The sequence below is a fragment of the Neoarius graeffei genome, chromosome 4 (genome assembly GCF_027579695.1).
Source record: "Neoarius graeffei isolate fNeoGra1 chromosome 4, fNeoGra1.pri, whole genome shotgun sequence".
Classification (NCBI taxonomy): domain Eukaryota; kingdom Metazoa; phylum Chordata; class Actinopteri; order Siluriformes; family Ariidae; genus Neoarius; species Neoarius graeffei.
This window is the reverse complement of record NC_083572.1, coordinates 66952345-66963984: the sequence shown is the minus strand read 5'-3', so window position 1 is coordinate 66963984 and position 11640 is coordinate 66952345. Positions and strand designations below refer to the sequence as shown.

The window sequence follows — 11640 nt, the reverse complement described above, 5'->3', positions numbered from 1 at the left end:
GTTGTGAACGAGCGAGTCGCCAGTAGTGGTGTGTCATTCACGAACGAACCGTTCTCTTTGAACGAGTCTTCGAAGTGAACAACTAGAACTAGTTCGCGCTGCCTCTCGTTCTCGGTCGTTCGCGAATCAGCAGTCTCTGCTCGCTGGCAGCAGGGCGGTCGCTGAATCTCGGTCGTTGGCGAATCAGCAGGATCTGTTCAGTAGCAGAAGGGCGTCCAACTTGCATTTTGATCTGTGCAGAGCAGCGCCACTTTACTTCTTTAAGGGCTATCTGAGCCCTATTATCAGAGCGCTGACACATGCCAGGTCTTTAGTTTACAATTTAGAGCTCTCACTCAGCAATACATTTCAGTTCACAGCGAACGAGCTCAGCAGTTCGCGAACGAACGAACAGCCAGCAGCCAGCCTGCCTGCTGCCATACTGGGCTGGGCGCATAGCAGCGGTTTCCATGACTCTGATAAACAATGAAGAACGTGGCTCTGGAGATCGCGGCATACTGTGTTCGTTTTTTTTAATGTTAATGCAATTTGTAATAAAGTGGTTTGTTCTTTGTAATGAGCGTTGCTGTTGAATATGAGCAAAATGGGTGTTACTTAATGGGTTTAAAGGAGGTCTCTTGCTCGAACAGCTGGAAAAGGTCTCGCTAGACGTGATGTCAATCGAATGTTCGTGCATAACAACCGTTTCCATGTCCATGACCAGGCCAAACAATGAATGATCATGAATGCAGCAGAGAGACATCGCAGGCTACTGTTCGCTGAATACGATGACTTGTAAAATTGTTTATTCTCTGAAATGAGTGTTGCTGTTAAATAAGCAATTTTTTTTTTTTTTTTGCTTAATGGGTTTGAGAGAACAACTGCATAGCCGGCAGACCATGGCTCTACTAAAATAAATATAATAAATATAAAAACAGCTTTATTCTCATCTACATTTAATTAACTTTCAGAGCTTTGTTTATGTAGTCTTTTTCAGATAATGCTAGGATAATGTTTTTCTTCCATCTTTTTCTCAAGCACATTGTAATGTATGAAAATCTATTGTGGATGGCACCTCTGCCGCCTCTCGTTCACTCAAGATGAACTAAACTTCGGACGACAGCCATTGTTGTGCCGCTTTGGTGTGACGTCATCAAAATGAACGCGTGAACGAACTGAACGAACGAATTTCTTTGCTGAACTGACCGACATGAACGAACTGGCGGAAATGAATCGCCATGTCCCACCAATAGTCGCCAGAGGTCCGTAACTGGGGTCCGTACCGTAGGATACTGACCCGCTCGCCAGCCAATCAGAGCGTAGGATTTGATGGCAATTGCACCGCGAAAAAAATAATTACGCAATATTTACACATCAACAAGATATTTAAAACACTCCATGGATATTTTTTTGTCCTTGTGTCCATCTTAATTCACTTAGGGATATGGCACTGCTGAATCATTATTTCCCAGATTTTATAGTTAACGATGCAAATAATAAGCCAATAAAATAATTTCACGGTGTTTTTTTTCATCAAAATTCCGTACGGTTCTCTCATTCATGTTCAGCTCCAATCCTAAATTTATTACCCTTTACCATATCTCTGCTGAATGTGATCAGTGTATTAAAAGGTGATCTGTAGTTTCATCCTCTTTACATTTAACAGGAAATTCTTTAGCGTTGCATAAATGCGGAACCTTTTTTCTGCCAACCTATGTTTCTGATCGACCCGCACGCTCCGTGCTGGCGTGACTTTGTGTTACAGCATTAAGAATCCCCAGTACTCCGAGATGGCAGGGTCTGATGTTTTGAAAACCCTGCTCTATACAATCAACACCTTACTCCAGCAGGAAAAATACAAAGCCGCGCTTGCTGTGCTTAAAGGATTCAGGAATGGCGCTGTGTGAGTGGTTTTTGTTCCTCGGAAGAGTTTGTTAGTTTATATTTTGCACACATTATCTCTCGCACTTTTTAAACAGCTTGATACGTTGTTTGTGTAATCCTAGATGATTATGGTGTCGGTTGATAATACAAAGCACCTCCCCTCCCCCGTCGTGGCTTGTACAGCCTCTGCTAATTCAGTGAACTGGCAAATGGGGCACAGGTCACTGTAACTGGAGCTCATTCATTTCAGATTGAATGAGACAATGTGTCGCTACATTATCATTGCTGTGTTCGAAATGACCTACTGCTGGAATGCACTACACAACACAACCCACCACTCCACTGTGTACAGTACTACAGCTAGTTGGCTACTTTTAAATTCTCCCTAATATACAGTCCAGTATGGACCACAATTCAAACAATATACTGCTTTGCAAGCACTAAAATAAAAATAAGAATTCACTTTCGTTTGCTATGTGTGTATTTTTAATGTGCAAACTGTATTGTTATTATACTTGAACTCAAATGCAGTATGTGATGATTATTTAGTATACTGTACCGTAGGGGGGTGGCACAGTGGTGTAGTGGTTAGCGTTGTCATCTCACAGCAAGAAGGTTCTGGGTTCGAGCCCTGTGGCCGGCGAGGGCCTTTCTGTGTGGAGTTTGCATGTTCTCCCCATGTCCGCGTGGGTTTCCTCCTGGTGCTCCGTTTTCCCCCACAGTCCAAAGACATGCAGGTTAGGTTAACTAGTGACTCTCTAAATTGACCGTAGGTGTGAATGTGAGTGTGAATGGTTGTCTGTGTCTGTGTGTCAGCCCTGTGATGACCTGGCGACTTGTCCAGGGTGTACCCTGTCTCTCACCCATAGTCAGCTGGGATAGGCTTCAGCTTGCCTGTGACCCTGTAGAACAGGATAAAGCGGCTAGAGATAATGAGATGAGACTATATTGTTTTGGATCTAGTCTTAATGATGGTATGGTTGTCATTAATCTGTAGTGAACCTTATTACAGGTATGGTGCCAAGATCCGGGCTCCCCATGCTCTGGTGATGACCTTTCTTTTTCGAACTGGCAGGTAAAGCAGGCAAATTAATTAAATTAGCCTCTTGAATTAGTTTTTTTTTTTTCCAGAGCTTGTAATTTCTTCATGTGGAATAGGTAAAACTTGCGCCTTTGTTCAGCCAAAACTATCACTGATGCTGATATTTATGAATAATATGTAAGCACTTGGAGCACAGTGTACTAGCAGGACTCCAACAACATTTGAGAGGAAAAGCCAAAGTTGTTGAGCAAAAAGGTGTTTGTTTGTTTGTTTGTTTGTTTGTTTGTTTTAAATGATGTCTAGACCAGTACTGCTAAAGTTTATAATGCTGAACATGTATTCTTAAAACCTGGCGACTTGTCCAGGGTGTACCCCGCCTTTCGCCCGTAGTCAGCTGGGATAGGCTCCAGCTTGCCTGCGACCCTGTAGAAGGATAAAGCGGCTAGAGATAATGAGATGAGATGAGATGTATTCTTAAAGACAACTTTTATAGTTACTTTTTTTTTGTATTCTGTCTGTGTGTTCTAGCCTTCAGTCCAAGCTGAAAGCTATAGCCCAGGCCACATATATACACTCAAGGAACCTTGCCTACTTTGTATTTTCATACAAAGGACTACTGGCATGTCAGAAGTCCATTCAGGGAAAGTGTCTTCAGTCACATTCATTCTTGGCTGCTTGTCTTGGAGGTTGGCTGGTATTTGGAGACAATAACAATATCAACAGCCAGGTAAGCTATGTACTGTGCATATCAATCAGTGTGCATATTTGATGTAAAAGGAATCTAAACATTTGTTTAATACACAAGTTTTGTTTTTTCCTTGACTGATTTTGTATATCAGTACATTATATGGTCTTATAAATGTGTCTGATATGGTGCTGTCATTATCTTCTGTTCCCTAGATAAACATGTACCTGTTATCTAGAATTTTGTTTGCCTTGTGTCGCCTGGCTGTGGAAAAGGGTTATATCCCTAAGCCTAAAAGAGACCCCTTCCCACTGTTTGCCATGCTGGTGTGGGGCATCGTCCTCTGGCTATTTGAGTACCATCCTCACACATTGCAGCCCTCACTCCAGTCCTCTATGACCTACCTGTACCATGACAGTAACACATGGCATGACCTCTCTGATTTTCTCATATACAACAAACCACAGATTTAAGCTTGTTGAACATTTCTTTTCTGTTAAACCACAACTAGTGATGATGGTCAGAAAATTTACCAGTGACTGTTCTAAGTTATAGTTTTGGTTTTTTTTTTAAATGATGGCCATCAAATCTGCATTTTTTTAAAACAATTTCCTCTATGTAATCCTAATTTTAAGTGAACATACTGTATGATAACCTCCTGATTTTGTACTTTTGCACATTAGTAAATTGGTAAAAAAAAAGAGAACTTGAGTGATAATTAGCAAAATGAATAACAAAACACAATTTGAACACTTAATTGTTTATTACATATTAATTGAATGTATTTTAAATAAGTGTGTAGTTAGTGGCCATGTTATCACTCTTTGATATAGGGGAATGTAGAAGGTCCTATTTGAGCTTTTTAACATCATTATTTGTTCTGTAGCAGTGACAGCAAACAAACCATTTCTAAACTTATGGGTCAGTCCCTGACACTGTCCAATCACTCATGCATAATTATTATATGTATGACTTATGGATGGTAAATATTAACTGATTTCAGTTCCTGCTGTAGCCACTCACCAGAGTGGACCAGCTTAATTTATGCTGACAAATGTTCTGAAATGGGACTTCTGTATGATATAGTGTCTATTTCAGGGATATTCAATTACAGTTGAAGGTACAGCTAATTCTTGCTTAAAAAGGAACTGATATGCAGCAAATTGATGACATTTAATGCTTTGTTTAAATAAGACACATCATGATATTTGTTTCATAGTAGTGCTTCACATGACTGTTTGAGTAGAACGTGGACTCTGAGGAGGCGAGACATTGATTTTGAACTTGAAGCAGAGAATAAATGCACACTTCTGTGTCCACATTTCTGTAAATGTCCTGCTTTTATTTGTTGAGAAAAAAAAATATGTTAAAGTATGTCAAAACCTTTTCACTGCCTTTTATCTGAAACCCCCAACCCAAAAATACAGACGAGCTGAGGGCTTCTATCAAAGCAACCTGGGCTTCAGTCACACCTCAGCAGTGCTTCAGGCTGATCACTTGCATTGATGCAGTAATTCATGGTAGAGGAGCCCTAGCTAACTATTGTGTGTATAAAGGAACATCTCTGTGTTGTAACTTTTTTTTTTCTTTAATTGCTCTTAGGAAATCTTCTAATTTGAGATACTGGATTTCTGCTTTTCATGAGCTATAAACCATAATCATCAAAATTAATTATTAAAAAAAAAACTTTTTGCCATATTCTAACTGCTTGAGATGTACTAGTCTTTGTTTGTCGCACCAGACAAATGACAAAAGCGAAACATCCAGATCTTAATTTATCTCAGCATGTCCAAATAACTCCTGGGCTTTATCATGAAAAATGTGCTCAAGTGCAGTTCTGGCTTATGCTACTTCCACTGTGAAGGAGTAGCAGATATGGTATATTCTGTTTGCTCATGTCTCACTTATCTGTGCATTAGTTACACTGTGCCACAAGAGGTCACTGGAGACGGGAAATTATACGACTCACCATCAAAGTGCTGATGCCAGAGTAGTTTATTAATGTATTTTCTGTTGGAACAAGCAAAGGATAATCATTCACTGCAGAAACACTGTATATGTATGAGTGTGTGAGCTTGATCCTATGCACCAACACAAGATGTTTGTGTCTTCGTGAGTTTTATATATATATATATATATATATATATATATATATATATATATATATATATATATAATATAAAATGTGTGCGTATACACAATTTTTTATATATATATAAAATGTGTGTATATATACACACTATATATAGTGTGTGTGTGTGTATATATGTGTGTGTATATATATATATATATATATGAGTGATTCCATGCTTATGGGTACTGAAATGGGGACATGAACTTATTCACCTAAAACCATTTCTTTTTTTACCATCAGGTCACAAAACATGTAATCTTTAATGAATGATATGTTAAAAGATAACTTTAATTTTCTGAGATGTAATAAAAACATATTTATATGCCAAAGTCAAGCCTATGAGTTCCAAAATGATGTCTGTTACATTACTTCTGTTGCGTCTGTTACAAATTAATTACAATCTAGCTATATACCATGTTAATCTTATTGAAAGAATGTGTATGTTTATTCTACTACACATGTTTATTAATTATATTTGCTAAAACATCACCTTCCTATGTTTCAAAAAGTAATTCTACATTGTTAAAATTGAGAATATATATGTCCACAACACTTCTGTTACGTTCTGACTTTGGCATATAAATATGTTTTTATTACATCTCAGAAAATTAAAGTTATATTTTAACATATCATTCATTAAAGATTACATGTTTTGTGACCTGATGGTAAAAAAAAGAAATGGTTTTAGGTGAATTTTTAAAAATAAGTTCATGTCCCCATTTCAGTACCCATAAGCATGGAATCACTCATATATAATGTGTGTATATATACACACACCCTATATATATGTGTGTGTGTGTGTGTATATGTATACACACAATATATATATATATATATATATATATATATATATATATATATATATATATATATATATATACACACACACACACGCATATATACACACACTCATTCATATATATATATATATATATATATATATATATATATATATATATATATTAGTGTGTGTCTGTATATATGTGTGTGTGTGTCTCGTCTCGTCTTCTTCCACTTATCCGGGATCGGGTTGCGGAGGCAGCAGTCTAAGCATGGAAGCCTAAACTTCCCTTTCCCCAGACACCTCAGCCAGCTCCTCGGGAAGAACACCGAGGCGTTCCCAGGCCAGCCGAGAGACATAGTCCCTCCAGCGTGTCCTGGGTCTTCCCCGGGGCCTCTTCCCGGGGGGACATGCCTGGAACACCTCCCCAGGGAGGCGTCCAGGAGGCATCCGAAAAAGATGCCCGAACCACCTCAGCTGATTCCTCTCGATGTGGAGGAGCAGCGGCTCTACTCCGAGCTCCTCCCGAGTGACTGTGCTTCTCACCCTATCTCTAAGGGAGCACCCAGCCACCCTGCGAAGGAAACTCATTTCGGCCGCTTGTATCCGCGATCTTGTTCTTTCGGTCATTACCCAAAGCTCATGACCATAGGTGAGAGTCGGAACGTAGATTGACCGGTAAATTGAGAGCTTCGCCTTTTGGCTCAGCTCCTTCTTCACCACGACGGACCGGTAAAGCGACCGCATCACTGCGGAGGCTGCACCGATCCGCCTGTCGATCTCACGCTCCATCCTTCCCTCACTTGTGAACAAGATCCCGAGATACTTAAACTCCTCCACTTGAGGCAGGACTTCTCCACCAACCTGGAGAGGGCAAGCCACCCTTTTCCGGTCGAGAACCATGGCCTCGGACTTGGAGGTGCTGATTCTCATCCCAGCCGCTTCACACTCGACTGCAATCCGCCCCAGTGCATGCTGAAGGTCCTGGTTTGAAGAAGCCAACAGGACAACATCATCCGCAAAAAGCAGAGATGAAATCCTGTGGTTCCCAAACAGGATTCCTTCCGGCCCCTGGCTGTGCCTAGAAATTCTGTCCATAAAAATTATGAACAGAACCGGTGACAAAGGGCAGCCCTGCCAGAGTCCAACATGCACTGGGAACAGGTCTGACTTACTGCTGGCAATGCGAACCAGACTCCTGCTCCGTTCGTACAGGGACCGGACAGCCCTTAGCAAAGAGCCCCGAACCCCATACTCCCAAAGCACCCCCCACAGAATACCACGGGGGACACGGTCGAATGCCTTCTCCAGATCCACAAAGCACATGTGGACTGGTTGGGCAAACTCCCATGAACCCTCGAGCACCCTATGAAGGGTATAGAGCTGGTCCAGTGTTCCGTGACCAGGACGAAAACCGCATTGTTCCTCCTGGATCTGAGGTTTGACTATTGGTCGAATTCTCCTCTCCAGTACCCTGGAGTAAACCTTCCCTGGGAGGCTGAGAAGTGTGATTCCCCTATAATTGGAGCACACTCTCCGGTCCCCTTTCTTAAAAAGAGGGACCACCACCCCAGTCTGCCACTCCAGAGGCACTGTCCCCGACTGCCACGCGATGTTGCAGAGGCGTGTCAACCAAGACAGCCCCACAACATCCAGAGATTTGAGATACTCAGGGCGGATCTCATCCACCCCCGGTGCCTTGCCACTGAGGAGCTTGCAAACCACCTCAGTGACTTCAGCTTGGGTAATGGACGAGTCCACCTCTGAGTCATCAGCCTCCGCTTCCTCAATGGAAGACGTGACAGTGGGATTGAGGAGATCCTCAAAGTATTCCTTCCACTGCCCGACAATGTCCCCAGTCGAGGTCAACAGCTCCCCACCTGCACTGTAAACAGTGTTGGCAGAGTACTGCTTCCCCCTCCTGAGGCGCTGGACGGTTTGCCAGAATTTCTTCGAGGCCGACCGATAGTCCTTCTCCATGGCCTTCCCGAACTCCTCCCAGTTCCGAGTTTTTGCCTCTGCAACTGCCCAAGCTGCAGCACACCTGGCCTGCCGATACCCGTCAGCTGCCTCAGGAGTCCCGGAGGCCAACATGGCCCGATAGGACTCCTTCTTCAGCTTGACGGCATCCCTTACTTCCGGTGTCCACCACCGGGTTCGGGGATTGCCGCCACGACAGGCACCGGAGACCTTGCGGCCACAGCTCCGAACAGCTGTGTCCACAATGGAGGTAGAGAACATGGTCCACTCAGACTCAATGTCCCCCGCCTCCCTCGGAAGCTGGGAAAAGCTCTCCCGGAGGTGGGAGTTAAAGACCTCCACAACAGAGTGCTCGGCCAGACGTTCCCAGCAGACCCTCACCATACGTTTGGGCCTGCCAGGTCTGTCCAGCTTCCTCCTCTGCCAGCGTATCCAACTCACCACCAGGTGGTGATCAGTTGACAGCTCAGCCCCTCTCTTCACCCGAGTGTCCAAGACATGGGGCCGGAGATCAGATGAAACGACTACAAAGTCGATCATCGACCTCCGACCTAAGGTGTCCTGGTGCCACGTGCACTTATGGACACCCCTATGCTCGAACATGGTGTTCGTTATGGACAAACCGTGACTAGCACAGAAGTCCAATAACAAAACACCACTCGGGTTCAGATCGGGGAGGCCGTTCCTCCCAACCACGCCCCTCCAGGTGCCACTGTCGTCGCCCACGTGAGCATTGAAGTCCCCCAGTAGCACAATGGAGTCCCCAGTCTGAGCACCCCTCAGTACCTCTCCCAGGGACTCCAAGAAGGCCGGATACTCTATACTGCTATTTGGCCCGTAGGCACAAACAACAGCAAGAGCCCTCTCCCCAATCCGAAGGCGCAGAGAGGCGACCCTCTCGTTCACTGGGGTAAACTCCAACACATGGCGGCTGAGCTGGGGAGCTATAAGCAAGCCCACACCAGCCTGCCGCCGCTCACTATGGGCGACTCCAGAGAAGTGGAAAGTCCAGCCCCTCTCGAGGAGCTGGGTTCCAGAGCCCAAGCTGTGCGTGGAGGTGAGCCCGACTATCTCGAGCCGGTACCTCTCAACCTCCCGCACAAGCTCAGGCTCTTTCCCCCCCAGCGAAGTGACATTCCATGTCCCAACAGCCAGCCGCTGTGTCCAGGGATCAGGTCGTCGAGGCCCCTGCCTTCGACTGCCACCCAATCCACACTGCACCAATCCCCTACTGCTACCTCTGTGGGTGGTGAACCGACAGGAGGTCGGGCCCACGTCACCTCTTCGGGCTGAGCCCGGCCGGGCCCCATGGGCAAAGGCCCGGCCACCAAGTGCTCGCATATGAGCCCCAACCCCGGGCCTGGCTCCAGGGTGGGGCCCCGGCTGTGTCATACCGGGCGACATCACGGTCCTTGCTTTTTTCTCCATAGGGTTTTTTGGTGAACTGCTCTTGGTCTGGCCTGTCACCTAGGACCTGTCTGCCTTGGGAAACCCTGACAGGGGCATAATGCCCCCGACAACATAGCTCCTAGGATCATTCAAGCACACAAACCCCTCCACCACAATAAGGTGGCAGTTCTAGGAGGGGTGTGTGTGTATGTGTGTGTATATATGTGTGTGTGTGTGTGTATGTATGTATGTGTATATATATATATATATATATATATATATATATATATATATATATATATATATATAAAACCCCGATTCCAAAAAAGTTGGGACAAAGTACAAATTGTAAATAAAAACGGAATGCAATGATGTGGAAGTTTCAAAATTCCATATTTTATTCAGAATAGAATATAGATGACATATCAAATGTTTAAACTGAGAAAATGTATCATTTAAAGAGAAAAATTAGGTGATTTTAAACTTCATGACAACAACACATCTCAAAGTTGGGACAAGGCCATGTTTACCACTGTGAGACATCCCCTTTTCTCTTTACAACAGTCTGTAAACGTCTGGGGACTGAGGAGACAAGTTGCTCAAGTTTAGGGATAGGAATGTTAACCCATTCTTGTCTAATGTAGGATTCTAGTTGCTCAACTGTCTTAGGTCTTTTTTGTCGTATCTTCCCTTTATGATGCGCCAAATGTTTTCTATGGGTGAAAGATCTGGACTGCAGGCTGGCCAGTTCAGTACCCGGACCCTTCTACGCAGCCATGATGCTGTAATTGATGCAGTATGTGGTTTGGCATTGTCATGTTGGAAAATGCAAGGTCTTCCCTGAAAGAGACGTCGTCTGGATGGGACCATATGTTGCTCTAGAACCTGGATATACCTTTCAGCATTGATGGTGTCTTTCCAGATGTGTAAGCTGCCCATGCCACACGCACTAATGCAACCCCATACCATCAGAGATGCAGGCTTCTGAACTGAGCGCTGATAACAACTTGGGTCGTCCTTCTCCTCTTTAGTCCGAATGACACGGTGTCCCTGATTTCCATAAAGAATTTCAAATTTTGATTCGTCTGACCACAGAACAGTTTTCCACTTTGCCACAGTCCATTTTAAGTGAGCCTTGGCCCAGAGAAGACGTCTGCGCTTCTGGATCATGTTTAGATACGGCTTCTTCTTTGAACTATAGAGTTTTAGCTGGCAACGGCGGATGGCACGGTGAATTGTGTTCACAGATAATGTTCTCTGGAAATATTCCTGAGCCCATTTTGTGATTTCCAATACAGAAGCGTGCCTGTATGTGATGCAGTGCCGTCTAAGGGCCCGAAGATCACGGGCACCCAGTATGGTTTTCCGGCCTTGACCCTTACGCACAGAGATTCTTCCAGATTCTCTGAATCTTTTGATGATATTATGCACTGTAGATGATGATATGTTCAAACTCTTTGCAATTTTACACTGTCGAACTCCTTTCTGATATTGCTCCACTATTTGTCGGCGCAGAATTAGGGGGATTGGTGATCCTCTTCCCATCTTTACTTCTGAGAGCCGCTGCCACTCCAAGATGCTCTTTTTATACCCAGTCATGTTAATGACCTATTGCCAATTGACCTAATGAGTTGCAATTTGGTCCTCCAGCTGTTGCTTTTTTGTACTTTTAACTTTTCCAGCCTCTTATTGCCCCTGTCCCAACTTTTTTGAGATGTGTTGCTGTCATGAAATTTCAAATGAGCCAATATTTGGCATGAAATTTC

The 11640-nt window shown here is 43.8% G+C and overlaps 1 protein-coding gene across 2 annotated transcripts; it reads left to right on the top strand.

Annotated features, from left to right (window-relative positions):
* The first annotated feature begins 1747 nt into the window (after nt 1-1747).
* Nucleotides 1748-4921, top strand: pxmp4 (peroxisomal membrane protein 4). Of its 2 annotated transcripts, XM_060918290.1 has the most exons (4): nt 1748-1882; nt 2876-2938; nt 3434-3632; nt 3806-4921. In XM_060918290.1, exons 1-4 carry the CDS (start codon nt 1770-1772, stop codon nt 4061-4063), a joined length of 633 nt encoding a protein of 210 aa, XP_060774273.1. In that variant the 5' UTR covers nt 1748-1769; the 3' UTR covers nt 4064-4921. The 2 variants fall into 2 exon arrangements, with proteins under 2 accessions (XP_060774273.1, XP_060774274.1); XM_060918291.1 differs by lacking the exon at nt 2876-2938.
* The last annotated feature ends 6719 nt before the right edge of the window (nt 4922-11640 follow it).